Source organism: Enoplosus armatus, chromosome 14, assembly GCF_043641665.1.
Source record: "Enoplosus armatus isolate fEnoArm2 chromosome 14, fEnoArm2.hap1, whole genome shotgun sequence".
Lineage (NCBI taxonomy): Eukaryota > Metazoa > Chordata > Actinopteri > Centrarchiformes > Enoplosidae > Enoplosus > Enoplosus armatus.
The window spans coordinates 13,872,715-13,893,716 of NC_092193.1; the positions used below are offsets into that span (position 1 = coordinate 13,872,715).

Below are 21,002 nucleotides of genomic sequence, written 5' to 3' on the forward strand. Positions count from 1 at the left end.
TTTCCCATTCTGTGTCATATAGAATGCTTTATCTGTAGAGGGCGTTTGATCTGCTTAGACTTGGGGCTTGGACTTGCAACTCTGCAAGCCTCAGTCTGTTGCTCTTGGTTTCTGTCTCCATCTCTCTTTAAAGCACTCTTTCTCTCTTCTGCTCTCCATCCTTTTCCCTTCTTCTGTCATTGGTGAAGATTCAACCATACGGGCTGTGGACTTCATCAGTGATTGTTTTTTTTCCCCAGCAACTGTGCTGCAGTCTGTCTCTCATAATTAATCTATTCTCTTTTTTTTCCCCTCAAAGTACTTGATTTAACTTCCCTACTTTCTTCCCACCCACACAGGCCCTGGCTTTGATATATTTAGAATATGACCCGTCTTTCTCCCCTGCACTGAATTATTTCGATAACAACGTTATGTTTGCCATCAGGAGAGCGGTGGGAACTGAGGAGGTGGGTGTTGTCTAATCCCTCCGCCCATGAAGGTTGGCTTGTGTGGGTTTGCTTAGTCTACATTAATCCCCAGCGAGTGAGGAGTTTTGTCTGTTTACTCACAACCTTGACAAAAGTGTTAGCTGACAAATATTGATTTGAACAATCCAATATCAGGAAAGAAATCTTAAGAAAGTCCCTGGTGTGACTTGAGACTCATATAAGTGCTTTCCAGGAAGGAAAAAAAAAAACCCTCCCACAATACTGTTTCTGTTCCTCCTTAGATTTACGTACAATATCTCAGCCAGATGTTCATTTGATATTTTCATTTAAACTGGGGATCCACTAAGAATAGAACGGGCTACATGCAGTAGCAGCTCGCAGGATGTTCATAAGTGGTGACAGGTTTGTGTGAGGGGGCGTCTTCAAATGACTCATTTGTCATTTTACTTCAAGGCTTCTTTTGGGCACCATCCAAGCATGAGGGACCGAGCCACACTCACTGGCTTGTAAAGTTGTTTATGTGCGAGTTTGTACAGACAAGTTGTCCTTTCCTTAGTGTGTTTATTTTACCATTTACAATATGATATGTAGAGAACTTGTGCCTCTGAATCTTTGCAGCCCTGTCTTTTTCTCTCTGTCTCCCACATACACACATAAGTACCCATTTTCTCAAGTTATTCATTTTCTTTCCTTTGTTGCAAATGACATGCGGTAAAGCCCTAAATCATTAGCGGCTTTTGCAATGTGCATCTGCTGGCACCTACTTCCCAGACCTGGACAGATCTATTAATGTGCTTTAGCAGATCTGTGTGGGTAATAATCAGGTATGGCCGATGCTGCTGCTTCCTGATTCCCCAGAAAACACTGGGGACAACAATACAGCAGCGAGGCGGCTTCTTTCCGCCTGCTAAACGTCAGCTTTGTGTTTCTCCCATCATCAAGACAAGTATGCATGCATTTAGAGCACCAACACTGCAAATTTAGCTTATGGAGTATCTCCAAAAACAGAGAAGCAATTTCCCAAGGACGGCCAGCTTTATTTGGAAATGGAACGTGCCTGCGAGCTTGTTTATTGTGGACCTGGCGTGCATGAATGAGCCACTGTAAACATGAAAACAGTATCAATGAAGACCCAAGCCAAACGTATGTACAATTTACAACGATTCCCGTCATTAAGCAGATGCTTCACCCAGAGTGACTTGCAATAAATGCAGCAGTGAGCATTCCTCATCATCAACGCGGTTTGTCCTCAATAACCCCCCGACCGAAAAACACACACAAATTCAGTGAGTATCACACTTCTAACCTACAGCACAGCCCTTCCCCCACACGTACATGGATCAGAGCTCCCACTCTATAATACATCAGAGAGACGGAGGATACAATACGCAAACTCCTCCACCATATCAGAGGCAAGAATGCATCCCACGATTTTTGACTGCAGAGAGATCTGTCTCCAAGTGTTCACCTATTATGTTATTATCAGTGTTTTAATTGCACAGTATATCAAAGAATCCATACATTTATCACCCAAAGTGTTTAAATGTAAACACTTTCATTTCTATGTTTTCCTCCCTCATCTTGGCAGCTTGGCTGAACTACTGACTCGATGTCTGATGCTTCCCCATGTTGAACAGCTAATTGAATTGGCTGAGGGCATAGTTAGATAGCACGGGCTCAGATTAGTCCGCCTTCATCTTGACGGGCACAGGCCATTAGTTGTCAGGCACGAGAAAACGGCTGCAGGCATTCTTTTTTTTTTCGGCCTCATTTGTTGTAATGAGTAAATGCCTGCAACACTGAGCAGAAGGCACAATCCCCAGACCATAATTGGAGGTTGTTTCTGTGTCAAGAAATGTGTGTTTTTGGACATATTCTCCACACAAGATGAAGTGTGCTGCTTGTGACAGTGGCTTTTTGTGTGCATGTGGCCTTGATGCTTCTGTCAAACGAATATGTCTCAATTTCACAGTGCTTGCTCTGAATTCTTTCCTCTATCAGATGACCGTGGCTGCCCTTGCAGGGCTGTCGATCCCCTTGTCACACTTTTCTTTCACCTACAGTCCGCATACATCACACTGTGGGAAAGACACCTGTGGCGGGTGGAGTGAGACCAATCTGCTCCTGCTGTTATCGCCAGTGTTAGGTCTTAAAAGGCTTGTGCCACATGAGTCCCCCTCTCAGTAGGACTTAAAGTGGCACATATTGTAAAACTACATGTGAAAAGGAGGGCTGAGACTCTGAGTCAAGGGTGGCAAGAACTCTGATGTCTTAGTTTATCTTCCATGGTGTTAATGAGAGTTGAAAGTGCTGTCTTACATTGCCGCAGACCAGCTGGATGTAAATTAACTGTTATCGTGAAGACATACATCAGGAGATGTACTGTTGCTCCGTTAATAGGTAGAGGGGATACATTAAGGAAGCAGAGGAAGAAAGAGTGCATGTGTGAGGAGCTATCTTGAGAAATTGCTGATATGATACAACCCCAGTGCTTGAGAGTGAGCATGGTTGTCTGCATTTTGTGGGGAAGACAATAACAGTAAAAAGCCTGAGGACTGAAGTGCTCCCTGCTGTAAGAGGATGTCGAAGGCTCTGAGTATAAGAAGAGGTAATTGAGGGAGGAATGAGAGGATGAAGGGCAACACTTGTCAAAAAGTAGTGTACCAAAATTCCCGCTGCTGCAGTACAAACAGTAATTGGATTTTTTCCGGTTATGAGTAGAATATTTTTCTTCTTCTTCTTCCAGAGAAGGTGAGGTCCTTAGCGGTGGAATAAATCAACAGTCCTCCCCCCTGTAATCTCTCAATTCTGATTCATGATTGCAGGTGTGATAAAGGTGACCCTCATATTCAGTGATTCTCCTCTCGATCACACATGAAAAGCTACCAGACATTGTTATTATTAAACCCTGCATACTGCAGTTACAATTAATTTGTTTTACTATATTGTAAGCTCCACAATTGCAAAATTGCTGCAGTCTCTCTTGAGTTATGATGTGAAAACAACATAGATTTTGGCTTTGTAAAGGCTGAAAGTGCACCCAGAGCAAAATACAGGAGCATAGTAATTACAATCACATTTGACTGATGGTATCTTGAGCCTGAACAACACTGGTTTTGTTAATCATGCTCTGTTTTTCTTCTTAGGAACCTGGGGAAATCTGGGTTGCGTGTCTCCTGTCTGGGGCTCGGTGAGTACATTTAATTAGCATTAGAGGCAAATGTCTGATGGTTTCATAAGCATCCAAGTGCAAAACCAGCTCATCTGTGTGTATATGTGTAGAGGGAATGTTGAGCCAGCAAAAGACCCAACCAGAAGGGGATAGTCTTTTAAATTTCATTATATCATTTCACCCTATTCTAGACCTCATGCATCTTTCATGCATATGGAGAGTCACAAGAGACAAAACAAAGCTGTTTGCAGAGTGTTAATATTTTCGCTGGTAATATTTAATCAATAGCACTGGTTTCAGTCAACAAGTTGCTCAATTATCCCACATATCCAACGCACACCAGAGGGTAAACATTCTCATTCATCTTGATAGGACTGATTCATTGAGTAAATCTCTTGCTGCCCATGCCCAACAGATGCTGAAGCACATCTAATGACAGAAAATCTGTGAATGAGTTAGCTGTAGTGATTCGTTTAGATAGATTTAGCCACATTGCAATCAGCAGCAGGGAGGAATACTGGAGAGGGAACTATCATTAAACTTAAAGGAATTAGTTTCAAGTCTTGATATTGGCAAGTCTCAGTGCCCTTGAGCAAAACATTGATTCCTTCTTGTACTGGCCGTCGGTGGAGGAGAGCAAAGAAAAAGAGAATTTCACTGTGGGGATCAAAACAGGTCGCTTTAGCATTGAAATCTATGTGGGTTTCTGTGATTTTATCTCACTCTGTCTTAAGTGCATAATCAAATTTTAGTTTGACAATTTGCGGAATACACTTATTTGCTTTCTTGAGACTTAAATGCAAAGATTGATACCACTCTCATATTTGTTTGCTAAGTGAGGAGCTACAGCCAGCAGTCAGGTAGCTTATCTTAGCACAAAGACTGGAAACAGCTAGCCATTCCAAATAGGTAACAAAATCCACCTACCAGCACCTCTAAAGCTCACTAATTAACGAGTTATATCTCATTTGTTTAATCCATACAAAAACCAAAGTGTGAAAACAAAAAGTGCTGGTTTTATGGTGGTGATATTTTGTGGCTGGGTGCAGTAACTTCCAAGAGTCATTTTTACACCTCTGTATTTGTACAGATTACACAAACGCAGCATAGCGTGTTGATTAGTGAGTTTGAGAGGTGCTGGTAGGCAGATTTTGTTACCTACAGACAGAGCTAGCTGTTTCCTTCTTTATGCTAAGCTAAGCTAAATGCCTGCTGGTTCTAGCTACATATTAACTGTAAAGACATGAAAGAAAGAAGAAAGAAAGCTAATGAGCATATTTCCCAAAATGTCAAACTATTCCACTATTCCGTTCAAATTGAGTAGCAGATAATAATGCAGATAATCCAAAGATTATATATTTTAATTGGCCATCGCCAGTTTAGAAAAATCAGGCAGAGCCTAATATGAAAGTTTTAACAAGAACTGTGTGCAGCTGATGCTGTTTGGAGGAAGAAAAGAGGCTGCAACTGCTTCTTTCTATTTAAAGTATAATGATACAGTACATCATTGCAGTCTGTGCATGTGCATGTGTGTGCGCAGTCTTGTGTGTATTCACTTGTGTGTGGCAACTGTAAGAGGATTTCACATGACTTAAATCTGACCCCTGATAAAGGGGTTTTTCATTGATAGTTTAAATACTGCTATTACTTGTCAAGCCTCTTTTGGCTTTTGACAGATTACAGGTGCTGCCTGTCTGTCTGCACCAACCCGTTTGAGGCTTAAAGAAAAAAATCTACACACAGAAGGTTTAAACACAAGGAACTCATAAGACAGTAACACAGTGAACTTTTTCCCTTTCAACCTATCAACACTCAACCCTGACATTTGTCTGTGATGGCTTTAGGACGGGGGTGTTTTGTAATGTAACCACGCCAAAATGTCAAAGTAATAATTAATGCACGACTAAAATGACTTGGGAGTGTGGTTTTACATGCAAAAGGTCTGTATGTTTTTTGTTTGTTCCAAAAGTTTGACTTTGACGTTTCCTTCAACAGGCACATGGGTAACATTTGGAGGTCAGATCTCTGATGAGGTAAGACGTTAAATCAAATCCATCTTTCAGCCGTCATAGCTCATGAGTAGATGTTGGCTTTCATTATTTTAGACCCCACAAATACAGCTAGTTAGCAGCTGTGACTGTTTACAACACCCAATTTGAAGTCTCCGTGGGAGGAATTTAGTGTAACTGGATATAAAATGGTGCGAGTGTGAGCAGACCACAGTAATCATTCAGGTATCAATTTCCCAATATCACAGCAGGCTGTTAACTCCCTGTTGGCTCTACCAAGGCCAAGTGGTCAGGTCTTATTCCTCCCTGTCAGGAGTTATTAAGCGGAAATCCTCCTCCACTGACATGATCCGGCCTCGAAGGGGGGAAAACACTGAATTGGGGACAGCTCGTCACTGCCTGATGACCGTTGGGACTAACTGACACACAAAGATACAAACAAACTCACCAAAACATAATATAAGGAGACGAGTACAAAAAGAGAAAGTCAAAATGACAAAATTTGCCTTCCCATGTACGGCTCTGAATAAACGGCAGGCACAGGAACTAGGTCGAAATAGTCTGGGAAATATATTGAGCGGTAAACAACTTAGATCAACAAGCAGCCTGTACAGTTGTCCTGGTGATGTGTATCTTAGTGGAAAACAGATTTAGTTTCCTTGAGCCTCTTGAGAGAATTTCCCAGCCATCCTTTTTGAAGTGTAATTTGAGTAGTATTTACAGTCGTATATTATACCACACTGAAGTCCATGATGGGACATTTTTCTTGTCTGTGTCAGGTGGCGGAGCAGCTGATGACTATCGCCTACGAGAGCGGGGTCAACCTGTTTGACACGGCTGAGGTCTACTCCGGGGGAAAGTGAGTGACGTCTCCGATTTGTTATGTAGTCCACTTTTCTGGTCTCGTCAGCTCTTTTCTCCATAAGACACGCGATGTTAACAAGGTTTAGCCCCAGACCAGGAATTATTCACCTGAGGAGGCCAAAAATGAAAGGTAGCCGTGACTCTAAAGTGATTTACATAATCTTATTCATCACTGGAGGCTCCCCATTATGTTCACAGCTCAGTCTAACTTTATAGGCCTGGACATTGTCTGGGTGAATAATGTGGGACATGCTGTAGCTGTATGGGGATGAATATTAATTTCAAGGTTGCTGGTGAAATTCAGGCATACAACAGAAGAGGCATTTATCCTTTATCTTGTACTCCTTCTGATTTTTAATCAGATATTCATGCTGTAAATGTGCAGCACATAACAGTCACGCTTACATGCTCTGAGAGAAATGGCTGCCTGAGATATAATCTCATCATCTCCTTTTGTATTTTTTCTTTACAGAGCAGAGATAATCCTGGGAAACATCATCAAGAAAAAGTGCTGGAGGTAAAGTACAGTCTCTTAAGATTCTAAATGTTCCACGAATAGGTTTTACATTTTGTATGTGCGTTTACATGACATGGCCAAATGTGTACAGGCAAACAAGATATGTACCCATATGTTAGCAGCTTATGCCCAAATGCGTCACTATTCTGTGAAGACTGCAGGGATTTTCTCCCATTCAGCTGCAAGAGCATAAGTGAGGTCAGGCAGGTTGGGATAAGGCCTGGCTCACAGTTGATGTTTACCCCATCCCAAAGGTGCTGGATGGGGTTGAGGTTAGGGCTCTCTGCCAGCCTGTCAAGTTCTTCCACCTGGAAAACTGTTTCTTTATGGACTTTGCTTTGTGCATGGGGGCACTGTCATTTTGGAACAGGAAAGAGCCTTCAGAAACTGAAAAGCGGAAGCACACTTTTGTCGAACACAGTTGTCCTCATCCCTTTTAGCTTGGAACTAAAAATGAAGCAATGTCTACTTGTGACCCCTCATCACAATGTTGTAGTCTAGTGTGGACAAGAGTTGTGAAGGTTACGTTTTGTTTCATTGGAAGGGTTTTTACAGCCTAAAGAGTTGTTCTCCATCTTAGTTTGGCATGTTAGCACGCTAACATTTGCTAATTAGCACTAAAAACAGCTATACAGTACAGCTGGGGCTGAATGTTATTAGTTCTGCAGGTATTTAGTCATAAAGTAATCGACTAACAGAGATGATAGCACAAGGTCAGGGAATCAAATTTATTACAATTCATCCTCTGGTAACCATGCCTGTCTCTACCAAATGTCATGTATCTAATATTTGTCAAGATATTTAAATAAAAAACAAAAATGTCAACCTGCTGGTGGCTCTAGAGAAAAAGTTAGGGGCCCGCCAATGTATACAAGTACACAAATACTTGAGATATTTTAGTCTGGACCAAAGTGGTGGACCAACTGACAGAGTTAATGTTGTTCAACAGAAATATGTTTTCTTTCTCATTCCTTCCCAACCTGGGGGTCAGGACCTCCCAAGGTCCCATTTTGATTCTGATTCTCATCTTGTCTTCCGTCAGATTTGTGTTTGGAGGTCCTGACCCCCGGGTTGGGAACCACTGGTGTTAAATATTTTTGCTACAGTCCCTTTATTGGAATTAAATCTCACCTATGTTAGCTAGATGTTTGTAAATAAGTTTTAATTGACTGACATCTCCCTATCTATCCATGAAAGAAGACTCAGTTATGTGTATCTCTTTTCTCAACAACTCATGCCAGTCTCTGCCTGCCTTCACCTCCAACTCTGGATCCATATAAATTATTTATCATTCAGGCATAGGGGATTTTATAGTGAGGAAGCTATCTTGAGTTCAGAGAAAAAAGTCCCTCTGTCTTACCAGATAAGTTACATTTCTATCATTCTAAACAAAAGTAGATATGATAGCTACACACACATGCAGGCCTGGACATGCTGACATACATACACACAAACGTTAAAACCCCTTTTTATGGCCTGTTGTTGTGTCTGTCTGTCTGTTATCCCTCAGGAGATCCAGCCTGGTGATCACCACAAAGCTCTACTGGGGAGGAAAGTAAGTGTGCATGCATGCAAGTGTGTGTGTGTCCAGCATGTTGAGTTTTCCTTCAGATGTTCGGGCTAGCTCATCAACAAGAGGCTACACATCAAAATTGGCCTCAAGCTTCAGATCATGACATGGGATCAAACATTTTGGGAAACCTACAGGCGCACAGACATGGAGGACTCATTCACAAAATGACACCATGGCCATGTTCTCTCCCCCCTGTTGTTTCCCATCACACCCTTCCTCAGCCTTCTTGCCAAACTGCCAAGAGTCACATCTGCTTCTTCTGTCATGCTGAAGTATTCTGCTCTCAATCTGCATTAGTCACATTCCCTCTGTTTCTAAAAGCCTTCAGGCTCGCACTGAGGGATGTAGAGGCTCCAAAGATGTATATCCATCTTCATCTTCTGGTTCTCGTTTTAAGCATCTGATGTAGATCAATAGAGAAGGGCCCGGGTGCAATTGTGTAAATGTAATTTGAGCTCATCCTCTCAGACTATCGTCAAGGTACCAAATCAGCCTCCATGCCGGATGGATTTAGAACAACTACTTAACCCCCCATTGAGCAAGCTGTGAGAGTGCCTGAGCGGCCTGTCAAGCATCTCATCACCCAAACATACAGTAGATATTTGGACACTTTAGACTTTACTATCCATTGCACTTCCTTAACATTTTGCACAAAAGGTAAGAAGACATGATAATATGGAGGAGGGATAGCATGTTTTTGTGTTGTAATACATTAGTATTACCCTAATGGAGGATGGAGGGAGGCAGAAACAGAAAGTGTGAAATGAAGCAATGACAAGACAAACAGCAACTGAGCAAACAGAGAAACACAGGAGCATCAAGAAAAGAGAGGAGTAAGGTGGACAAGGAAAATGCAGGCATGGGGGAAATCTGAAAGTGGATGAGTAAACACAGGTGAGGCTCCTAACAAATCACTGGAGCACTGTAAGCACAGTTTGCGGGTGTTTCGGTTGACTCTCACCGCTCTTATCAGCGTCATTTACAAACCAGCAACAGCTCTGATAAACCCACTACACTACACTACATGCCCAGCACTACATGCAAGACAGACAAGTTAGCAACTAGCTCTGGACATAGTGGAACATTTAACAGCTACTGAGCCAGATATTTCCCTCAGGAGTTGGTGGAGAACAAAACAGATCTAAAAAGAGACTTAACTTTGTCAGGCAGCCAGAAACACGACTCCAGATTAATGCTAATGTTGCTCTTTATCGACTGGACGTGTAAATAGGCAATTGTGATTACCATAACAACTTTATAGGGTGATGTTAATTTTATGTTTATAGCTTGTTGCACTGCCCCTAAGGGGCCAGAAAACAAATTAATGCAGGTTAAAGTAAATACCAATATAGTCTACTGCATTACAAGTAAAAGTCCTGCATTCAAAACTAAATGGCTTCCTTTGGAGTGCTTTAAATTACTGATACATTGACCTGAAAGAGGCGTTTCCATATTGTAGATGGTGTAGGTGGTGCTAAGTTAAACTACTATGCTATGAAGTCCAAGTATACAAGAAATAGTATGTATTTTTTTGTATGTTTTAGGTAATCAAATGTTTAGCAATGAATTTAGCATACTAGCATATAAAAACAACAAGTAACTATAGATAGATGTAGTGAAGCTAAAAGTATAATACTTCTGTGAATGTTTATGGAATAGTAGTATAAAGTTGAAAATGGAATGAGTCAAGTAAAGTACATGTACCTGTACATAAATACAGTACTTGAGTAAATGTGCTTTGTTATGTTCCAGCCCTGCAACTCAAGTTTATATATTCAACCAAGTGATTGTGTTGTCTTCATGAGAGTTGTGCGTGGGTGCATGAAAGTGTGTTGACACCCTTGACATGCACCTTTTCCCCCTCCTGTTGCAGAGCGGAGACAGAGAGAGGCCTCAACAGAAAACACATCATTGAAGGTAACAAGTCAATTTCCTCTCCGCTGCTTTGTCCTTCACATCACCCCATCACTCAGAGCCCTGCTGCACTCCTGTAATCTCCCTCTTTTATCTCTTTTCCTCACCCCCCTCTTTCTTCCTGTCTGCGTCTTCTCTCTACTCTTTGATTTTTCTCAGCATGCGCACCCAGCTGAATTTGAAAGTTGTCTTAGCCAATGGTACATCAAACCTCGACAGATGTTTTGTCTTTCCGGTTGTAATACCTTCACAGGTGTCTTTTTAAGAAACTATTGCATCATAGTGTACAACCGACAAGTGTGCGCTCCTCTCCCCTACTCTCCTTTAGCCCTCCTTTAGAAGAGTTATAGCCTTGCTCAAGCTTATAATGACACACGTTTCCTATACCATCGGTCCATAGCGCAATGCACCTCCTGCAGTGACTCAGCTCTCTCCCACGTTATTAACATTCACCGCACCCTCTGCAACTTTCCCCCCAAACAATAGGAGGGGAATACACTTGGAAAAGGCTGGAGAAGAAGGGCAGAGACTGAGTGGAAAGAAAGGTGGCACTGCCAATTAGCTACAGCCAGTGTGTCTGTCCAGATGATAGGTAGCATCCGTGAGAGGAAGGTGCCACTGGTGTTGCACCTGCCACCACAGGCTAATGAATTGGCTGAGTCAAACATCTGCTGACACCATCATCCTTAGCACTGGTTGTGCAGCCCACCACAGGCCAGTCAATGATTCATTTGATTGGTTAAGTGACATTTACTGGGTATGATGGGGTGTCAGAACTTAATGATCAACAGCAGAGAACATCGCTGATGAACTCTGAGGTGACAGTGCAAGAAAATGTCAAAGTCTCTCGATCAACCAGCACGTGTGTGCACCATTTTCCCCACAGGACAAAGAAATTCCTTGACGATTTCATCATTTCAAAGAGACTTTCGTGGAACACATAATTGAATGCATTATTCATCACAGAACACATTAGAATAGCTTTGTTGTTTAACATCTTTTCTCAGTTCCAAAAATAGACTCCCTTCCCAGCCAGTAAACTCCAGCTAATCCACGAGACAGCGGAAACGGCTCGCGATGACGGTGCAGGCTCCGATTAGGATCCATGTAATGGGTGTTTCTGGAGATCCTGACAGAAGAAGGAATAAGTGGTTGGAACGGTGGCGGGGGGAGCATAACTCTCAACTGGGATTAGCAGGCGATGATGAAGCCTCTGGCACTAATCTGCCACGCACGCTCACACGTACTCAAGAGTGCAAGAGTGTCTTTTGCCTTGTCTCTCTATTACTCTGCTGTCCTCCTTTGTGACAGTCTCCTGTGTTCGCTTTTCATCTTTCATCTGGTCCTCTCTCTGTGTGTGAATGGGGACTGATCTGCTCACAATACTTTGTTGCCATCTTTTGTCCTCTCCTCAATATACAGTGTCTCACTTGCAACAAATACTGAAAGCTGAGCGAGAGAGAAAGAAGAGAGCGCAACCTTTTTCCTGATCTCTCGTCTTTCTTATCGTCCTCTCGGATTTGACTTGTTTGGTTCCTCCAGCACCTGTAAAAACAGCATTCATTTATGTAACAAGGACAAAAGTTTGCACAGTTGCAGAGCGTTTTCCACATAGATCTTCTTATCAAGAGACAGTGGTGTGAACTCACTTGAAACTGATTTATCCTGAAATTGTCTCTAAATTCTGTGTTCAACCTCTTAAAATCCTCGTTGTGAATCGAATATAATGACTATTTCTGTGTTGAAAAGGGTGGCATTGTAGCTGTGCAAAAGGGAACTAATTATTTTTGTCAGTAAGCTAAAATTTAAAAAAAATTGATAAGCAATTTATTTTAATAATTTTATAAGCAATAGGCCCTCATATTTGAACAACAAAAAGACCAGAGAATTGTTTAAAGTGAGACGAAGTAACTTTTGCTGAACAGTGGCCACTGTGGTTATAAGTGACAGTTATGGCTAATGCTAGCTGCATAGTAACAGTGGCGCAAGTGACTAAGAGTTGTATAATCAGCATACTGACTCAATAATGTCCATAACCTGAGCCAACTTTAGCCACCATAAGCTACTGGTCATACCAGACCAAGTAAGGCAATGGCAGTAAAACACCTGAGTGTATTGAATTGAGAAACGGTGTGTTTTACTGCTAATACATTTAATTGTTCATTTGCAGGAGGAAGAATGGGTTATTTTATGTCTTCTCTCAAAAGTTACCAGGTCTTGCTTTAGAAAGAGACAAATCTTTGTACAGATGTGTCCGTAAGTTCAACTGTTTGAATCTCAGCAGTTTTTAATTCATGGTACTGAAACGTGCTGCTGTGTCAAACACAAAAGACATTTTAACATGTTACAGCAGGAAGCACACAGGTATAATTAATAATGCTCACTGTCATGACTTAAATGGAGTGGAGTCATAATTAATTGATTTTTTAAATTATTACTTACACCTGTGCCTTTCCTGCTACAAGTCAAAATGTCTACCGTGAAAATGGTCCGTTAACCAAACCTGAGTCATCTTATTGAACTGTCTTCCAGTAATTAAACTTAAAAAAGGAAAAATGTGATTCTGATTAACCTGCCTAACTCTGAGTGGAACAGCAACTCTTCAAAACCATCACGTAGTATACGAAACACAAAAGCCTTTCTTCTTCATAAAAGAGCACTCAGGCAATCATCTCTTATTAACTGAAATTGTCAGAAAGAGCAAATTACAGTTGATTATGAGACGTTAGATTAGTATATGCGGGAACAAAGATTGCGTTTCTTTTGCGAACAGTGTAGCATTTTGTTGTTTTGCAAATGGGGCTTGTAGTCGCATAACCATGACCCCTAACTAGGTAAACCCTAACCCTAATATGACAACCCAGATTCTTGTGCGAGCTGGATCAAAAGACGTGGCAGGCCAGATGCAGCTGGCAGGGCTTTAGTCACATGTGGTCAACTGTCACTTGGCCATGTTTGTGAACTTTAAATCCCCCTGGAACCAGTTCACCCTATTTTTCCTTTTATCTTCTTCCATGGTTTAAGTGAAAAGAGAAAACTGGAATTCTTGAATACCCTGTTTTTGTACATTATTGTTCTGGGTTAAAATGGCTGTAATCAGTATTCTCATATCAACAGTGGATCTCATGACTACTTATATAAAAGGGGTCGCTCATAGTGATAAACACTCACAGAATTATCACCAGATAATTTTGGGCAGTTTTCAGTAAAAAAGTAGGTAGAGACCAAAACAGAGCTAAAAGGAATATTGGTGAACAGAAACACAACTCCAAATGAATACTAATGTTGCTCTGTATCTGCTAGATTTGTAAATGGGCAACTGTTAAAAAGCAGCTGGTTTCTGCTGCCCCGAAGTGCCCCCCAAAAATGCAGGTTTTAGCATGTGCAAGCAATCCGAGTTTAGTGTAAAGTCATTCCTATAGCTTATGTACATGACAGCGAATTGGAGAGAGTTACATGCACACAGTGATTATCACACTCTTCCTCTGCAGATCCAGGCCAACGTGTCCATGTCCAAAGGTGTCAAGAGAGTTGCTAGCATGTCTGAGTGACACTGTAATAAGTCTCATTGGTCCACCAGTATTAACAGAAGTATTTATGAGTAGGAGGATGATACTCAGGGCTTATGTGGGCTACGTTGAGTTCTTATTGGAAGTGCGTCAAGTCATCCTATTGGAAATTAGAAATATTTATCGCTATGGTTAATAACACATGTACTTCTATTCCAGCACTACAACTAATATGTTCAATGCTCATGATTCCTATTGACTGTTTACTTGTTTCTTTGGTTTACTGATCTACATCTTTCTCAACTTCTTCTCTCCTCTCACTTCAGGTTTGAAGGGCTCCCTCCAGAGGATGCAACTTGAGTATGTGGATGTGGTGTTTGCCAACCGGCCAGACACCAACACTCCCATGGAGGGTGAGTGATCGCTGACCGGACCCCGGGGGGCTGGTGGAGGCATGGGGCAGGGACAATGCATGTTGTTCTGTAACATGAGAAGGTGAGAAATACTGACAAGACCGCTGCCCTCACCGGACTGGCGACCTTTGCCTTTAACCAGAGGTCGAGTGTGTGTGTGTGTGTGTGTGTGTGTGTGCGTGTATGTGTGTGTGTGTGTGTGTGTGTGTGTGTGTGTTTGTCTCCCTCTGACACACACATTTCAAGTAATCTGACAATCTTGCCTCATCTCTCGTCCTCTATTTTAGTCTACCACTCTCCCTCTCTTCCTCCTTCTGTCTCTGTGGGATTGCTGGTTTCCATAGGGTCTCTGAGCTGCACCCGCTCCCAGCCCTCCCTGTTCTTCAGAAGCAGGATTATCTGGCCCCCCCGGGGGAAGCTGGTGTATTTTTGGGCTGGTCTCACTAGATACAAGCCCTACTGTGCAGTCTATTCCTTCAACACTCTAGTGCTGCCTTTCCCACACATCTACCATATGTCACCGTTTATTTCTTTTACATAGTTCCAGTTTCTTCCTCCGTTACTTCTCCCTTGTGATGTGGCCATTACAAATACACTTGGGCCCCTCTCCTGTTCTATCAACCTTCATCCACAGGTAGCATTTGGCTGAAAGGATGGAGTCTCACTGGGCTCACTAAAATATTTTCCAGTCTCTCCCCTTTGCCCCCCATGCTTCCTCCCCTGTGAGCCAGCAGACTGTGGGAGGCCGATCTGTCATACTTATCGTTCCAGGGGCATCGCTGTCACTGGTAGTACTGGTGACTGGCAGACAGACCCTGCGGTCTGCTCCGTCAAACCTTCTTGTGTCCCGTCTCTGCAGATAAAGCCACTATTGACAACTGATGTAGAGAAGTCTAATCTGATTGATAGATTGATTGATCTAGAGTCTGACAGGATGATAAAAACTGAACAGAGAGAGATGCCAGATTAAAAAAACTGACGATTATAAAGATAGATAGGCTGGGTGTGTTTTGCTTTCAGCAGCTCTGCAACACAGTCGGTTCATTAATCAGTGTAAAAGATCGTGCACGTTTTCTTCATCCTTCATTACAGTGGAGCAAGGCCACTCTCATAAATCACTGTGTAGAGGGTCAGGCACTTTTAACAACTTGAGAGAGAATGGGACTACATGTACAGACTCACAAAAAACTGTATCCTCATGCATTTGCACTTAGATTTTCTAAATAACTTCTCTTGGGGATGAAGTAGCAGTGAGACTGCAGTTCAAAGGACTTGTCATGTACATGTTTAAGATATTGATTCACACATCCACATGTTTCTGAAACTTAAAACAGGATAAACCGCATCAAAACAGTGCACACAAAAAAAAGCTCTGAATGTGTTATTAAGATGAGGATGTTAAGCTAACTAACAGGTCTGAGTGCACGCAGTGTGGAATTTGTGTTTGTATTTTGTTCTTGTGACTTTAACTGCTTCTGACTTTGTGTGAGACAATGTGTGTCCCCTTGGGGACAAAAAAAGTGATGTCATGGCTGCAGAGTCTCCCTTTGTTACCATCACCACTTTCCTTCTCCTGTCCACTCATCCATCTCTTTGTGTTTCTCTTTTTCTCCTACCCATACTTGTTCTTGACTTGCTTTGTCTTTTGGCTTATATCCAGTCCAACAGCAGGGACAGCCCCAACTTGTATCACAAATATCAAACTTCTTCCTTCCTTGCCTGGCTCTGACTCTCCTTTCATTCTGCTCTACTGCTCTTTACTGTTGCATCTGTCACTTAGAGTGATGGGACTGTATGGAAGTTTTCCTCCGAGGGTTTAAAAGCCTTGCTGGAATTTCATCTCACATGTTGCCAAGTAGTGTAGTTCATAAAGTGCCTTTGTCTACTCATTGTTTTAATAGCCAGACCATAGCCTGCAGAGCAAACTGTCTCAGCACAATGTTGCTGTCCAGTCACTCAGCATCATTTTTTTATTTGACAAAGCAATATGCAGCAAATTTAATCCATTCAATCAACTGAATGTGAAAATCCCCCAGACAGAGGATGGATACACAGCAGAGGAAAAGAGCAGACACGGCATCAATAAATAGACTTTATAACAATCCCTCGGCCAGGGGTTTTTCACTGGAGAGCTGATAAAATGGTACTGCCACAGCATACTGAACACAAACCCAGGGCCATCCAGTCAGGACTTTCATTCAAGTGCCAGGATATCACCTCTCTCCTCAAGTGTTCAGCAACAAAGAGCAGCATGGAGGATGATCTCACCCACTCAGTACCCCAATGCTTACCTTCCTTTTGGCTGCATATTCTTTCCCACGATCATAGAACTAGGAAAGGGCTTCATCAGTCATTGAAAATCTCCTGTGGTGTCACATATTGATCATCACCCTGTGTGTATGCATGGGGAGGATAAACATTAGCTTCAAAATGAGTGCCACCTCCCTGTAAACCTAAACATCCACCCGCCCAGACAAATATGCTTAGTGTGTGTTATATGCTTTCTTCCACACCCCTTGCTGCACTCTGCAGAAGGGCACTGCGATAGCCGCTGGCGGAAGTTGACCAAATGTTCCCGACTCAGTGGCGTGTTGCTGCTGCAAGAGGTCTCAAAGACAGGCCGATATTGGCTAGCGGCCAAGCAGTTTGCAAATTTGCAATAGCGAGATTCAGGATTTTACCCAAATTTCATGTGTAAACAGCAATATCAACATTAAGTGATTCATTCCAAACAATATTCTACAGTATACACAGTACACTACAGTATATGACAATTCAATCATAATATAAGTCACTGAACAACATGGTTATGTTTCAACATCTTCAGGCAGGTAGGCAACATAACAAAGACTTTCATGTGCATGACAATAAATAGTGAATTAAAGGAATAGTTTGACAGTTTGGGGAACATGCTTATTCGTGTTCTTGAGAATATTGATACAATTCTCATGTCTGTAGGTAAAATATGAAGCTATGGTTAGCTTAGCTTAGCATAAAGACTGGAAACAGGAGAAACAGCCAGCCAAGCTCGGTCTCAAGGTGGTAAAAATCCGCCTACCAGCACATCTAAAGCTCACTAATTAACACATTATATCTGGTTTGTTGAATGTGTACACAAAAAGATTTGGTTTTATTTTATTGGTTTATGTGATTATTTCTTGGTCAGGTGCAGTAACGTCCTGGTGTCTTGCCTGACTTCAAAAGATATAACATGTTCATTAGTGAGCTTCAGACATAGCTGTTTCCCCCTGTTCCCAGCTTTTGTACGTATCTCAGCTAACTGGCTGCTAGCTGTAGCTACATGCTTACTGTACAGACATGAGAGTGGTAGCAATTTTCTCACCTAAATTGTACGCCAATCTCATACCTTCGAGGGCATAATAATACAGTGCATGTTGTTCATACATGCACACATCACCACGTGCATGTGCCTACAACTTCACCCACATCATCCTCCTTGAAAAACTGCAGTGGGCTCATATGAGCGGGGTGTTGATGGTGTATGATGGATATCTCACCTGAGTGCTACGCTCTGTTGTTGGAGTTGATGACTCACTGCGGCCTCATGGAAAAAAAAGAAAATTATGGTAAGACTGGCCAGTAGGTATGGATGTTGTTGTGAATCAAGATGTCATCCTCCCTTCCTGGCATTGAGGTGGATTATTCATATACTCACAAACTCTTCTTCTCCTCCAAGGTTCCTACTTGGTTCACAGTTTTTCCTTCTGTCCCCACATCCCTCCCTTCCTCTGTTTTGGAGCAGATGTACTGTTATTCCTCTACCCTCGCACCTGCTTCACCCACACGCACGCACACTTGCTCTATGTCTCTCACTGAGCCACATTCCAGAGAGAGAGCTGCTGATGAACAGGAAATCTCTTCATCCTCATTTTCATTCTCCCCTCTTCATAATTTGCATCCAGAGTTTGCATTGTGGTAATGTAGCAGATGTTTCATTAATGCATTTTAACTGCAATTACAGACTCAAGCAAGCAATTAAAGACTAAAGAAATCACATCAATTACTTTATCACCTTGTAGTCTGCAGTAATTAGAGAGTTTGTGCACAGCAAACACCACAAACATTCAAAGTAATGGCTATATTTCCTCCTCCTATTGAAGATGCCCTTGGTTAAAAACTCCTTTGAGAAAGAACTTCACAGTAGTTTCTATTAAATACTATAAATAAAAGACATAAAATTTAGCTTATCCACTGTTCCACCCACCACTATTACTTCCTTGCTGCATCCTCAGGCACAAATATACAAACCACCAAAGGCCACAGGGGCTAACTTCAACCCCTACAGTTGTAACTTGTTATGACTTGTTCAACAGCACAAATAACATTCTGCAAAGGTTTTTCATTTAGACCCCTGAAGCGTTTTGCCACTTGAAGTTGTATGATCCCAGCAAAGAATATCTGCTGACACATGAGTTTAAAAGAAGACAAGCCTTTCTCGCAAAGAGGCTGAATACATTTCAGGCACCATCTTTGTTTTTACTGTCCTGAAGGTGCCAGCAAAGGCAAACAAATGTTTGTTTGTAGTCTTCTTTAAACCTTGTTCAACTTTTATGAGAAAGCCACCTGAATCTATTTCTCCTGTCATGTATTTTTTGTGTATACAATGTGAAAAGTTAAGATGTTGCTAACCCTAACCCTTAATATAAGTCCTGCAGGTTAAAAGTTGCAATTGTGGCGCCATTCACTGTTTAATTATTGACAATGTACATATGTGCTCTTTAATATTTTGTTTTTACAGAGATAGTGAGAGCAATGACACATGTGATCAACCAGGGGATGTCCATGTACTGGGGGACATCCCGGTGGTCCGCCATGGAGATCATGGTGAGTGATGGAAAACGTCTTTGTGTATCTTGTGACAAGCAACATGAGAAAGAGACCAACTTTGCTCATAAAAAGTTTCCTATCACAAATAGTTCTTAAGAATGTATTCTTATTTAGAGCTGGGAAATATAATGAGGGTGGCTAAACAAATATTAAGATACGTGTATAATGATGATGAGTACACTGGGAGGTCTTCTGTTTATCTAGATATCCATTTTTGTCCTCGCTACTGAAACTATCAGCACTGTAAATGACTTGTAGTCCTCTTTGTATTGTTGAAGGGGACAATGAAATTTAAAATGTGCAAATATGCTGAAACACTATATGGCCTGTACAACAGTGTCAAAAGTTTCCTCACTCATGAAACATTTCACCTCTTTCTTTTTATTCTCTCTTCACATTAATTTAGGAAGCGTACTCTGTGGCCAGGCAGTTTAATCTAATTCCACCAGTGTGTGAGCAGGCAGAGTATCACTTCTTCCAGAGGGACAAAGTGGAAACTCAGCTGCCAGAGCTCTACCATAAGATAGGTAAGTCTGTAGTAAGTTTCTCCTGAAGTCAAGCTTGTTTGAATGGATTTATGGCTGTGATAGATTTGGTATCCTGTCGCTCAGTGGCCATTGTTCTATCTCAGGTGTGGGTGTGGTCTCTTGGTCCCCTTTGGCCTGTGGAATCATCACTGGGAAGTACGAGAACGGCGTCCCAGAAACCTCCAGGGCCTCAATGAAGGTACAGGTTCAGTTATTTTTGACCATCTGCCTAGTGTCTATATGTTCCAATCCTTTCACTCTTATCTAACAAGAGAAAAAACAAAACATAATCTGGTTCAAGTTGTTTCCGTCTGATTTTGAGTAATAATTCCAATGCTTATTGTTTTACTGTTTCTCCAGCCATACCAGTGGTTGAGGGAGAAAATAATGAGCGAGGATGGGAGGAAACAGCAAGCCAAGCTAAAGGAACTGGCTCATATTGCGGAAAAGCTCGGATGTACTTTGCCGCAGCTAGCCATAGGTAAGAGACAACATGAACACCCCATCACCACCTTCAACTTTCTGCAAACAGAAAATGTTGCCCACAACCAAATTCAGTGTTTCTCTACATACTGTCTGATACCTTGATATCACAATAGCAACTGTAAAAACTCCTCCTATCCCCGATCTTTAGCCTGGTGCCTGAGGAACGAGGGAGTAAGCTCAGTGCTGCTGGGATCTTCCAATCCAAGCCAGTTAACAGAGAACCTGGGAGCCATTCAGGTATACAGACCATTTCCTAAGCCTGAGATATACTAAATAATTATTTCAGTATTTGGTCAAACAGCATTGATCATGTGCTCTGTCTTTCTAGGTAATTCCAAAGATGACAGCAGGCATCGCCTCAGAACTGGATCATATACTAGGAAACCGTCCTCACAGTAAAAAGGACTACCACCATTAGGATGGACCCTGTTTTAGTGAACTATGCTCAAACAGCTTATCAAAGCTCACTTCTCACAGCCATGGCACCATAAGTGCGTGCCCAACTTTGCTTGTGTGCGCGTATGACTGTATGTGTGACTGTGTAAAGTGCTCTGCTTGGCTCCTTGTCTGTACGAAGATCAACCAGTACTCATTATTGTAAAGTGAGCTACTTGACAAAACATGCATGCTACAGCTATAGCAGCCGGCCACTGGACTGGACAACAGTTAGAAGATCCAGCGAGATGATTCCTGGAGTGAAATTCTCTTCCGCTCCAACAAACCGTGCTGAAGCTGCTGAACC

At 42.0% G+C, this 21,002-nt stretch overlaps 1 protein-coding gene across 3 annotated transcripts in view; it reads left to right on the top strand.

Annotated features, from left to right (window-relative positions):
• The window catches only part of kcnab1b (potassium voltage-gated channel subfamily A regulatory beta subunit 1b), a 33,213-nt gene extending 12,513 nt beyond the window's left edge, over positions 1 to 20,700 (top strand). For 2 of the 3 annotated variants that reach the window (XM_070918196.1, XM_070918197.1), the window contains exons 2-14: positions 3,575 to 3,618; positions 5,596 to 5,633; positions 6,389 to 6,468; positions 6,946 to 6,990; positions 8,501 to 8,545; positions 10,437 to 10,480; positions 14,313 to 14,399; positions 19,159 to 19,244; positions 19,654 to 19,774; positions 19,879 to 19,973; positions 20,135 to 20,255; positions 20,409 to 20,497; positions 20,589 to 20,700. In XM_070918196.1, coding sequence (XP_070774297.1) covers positions 3,575 to 3,618; positions 5,596 to 5,633; positions 6,389 to 6,468; positions 6,946 to 6,990; positions 8,501 to 8,545; positions 10,437 to 10,480; positions 14,313 to 14,399; positions 19,159 to 19,244; positions 19,654 to 19,774; positions 19,879 to 19,973; positions 20,135 to 20,255; positions 20,409 to 20,497; positions 20,589 to 20,678 — 985 coding nt within the window. In that variant the 3' untranslated portion in view covers positions 20,679 to 20,700. The remainder of the gene's footprint in view (positions 1 to 3,574; positions 3,619 to 5,595; positions 5,634 to 6,388; positions 6,469 to 6,945; positions 6,991 to 8,500; positions 8,546 to 10,436; positions 10,481 to 14,312; positions 14,400 to 19,158; positions 19,245 to 19,653; positions 19,775 to 19,878; positions 19,974 to 20,134; positions 20,256 to 20,408; positions 20,498 to 20,588) is intronic. The other variant, XM_070918198.1, reaches the window with a different exon arrangement.
• The last annotated feature ends 302 nt before the right edge of the window (positions 20,701 to 21,002 follow it).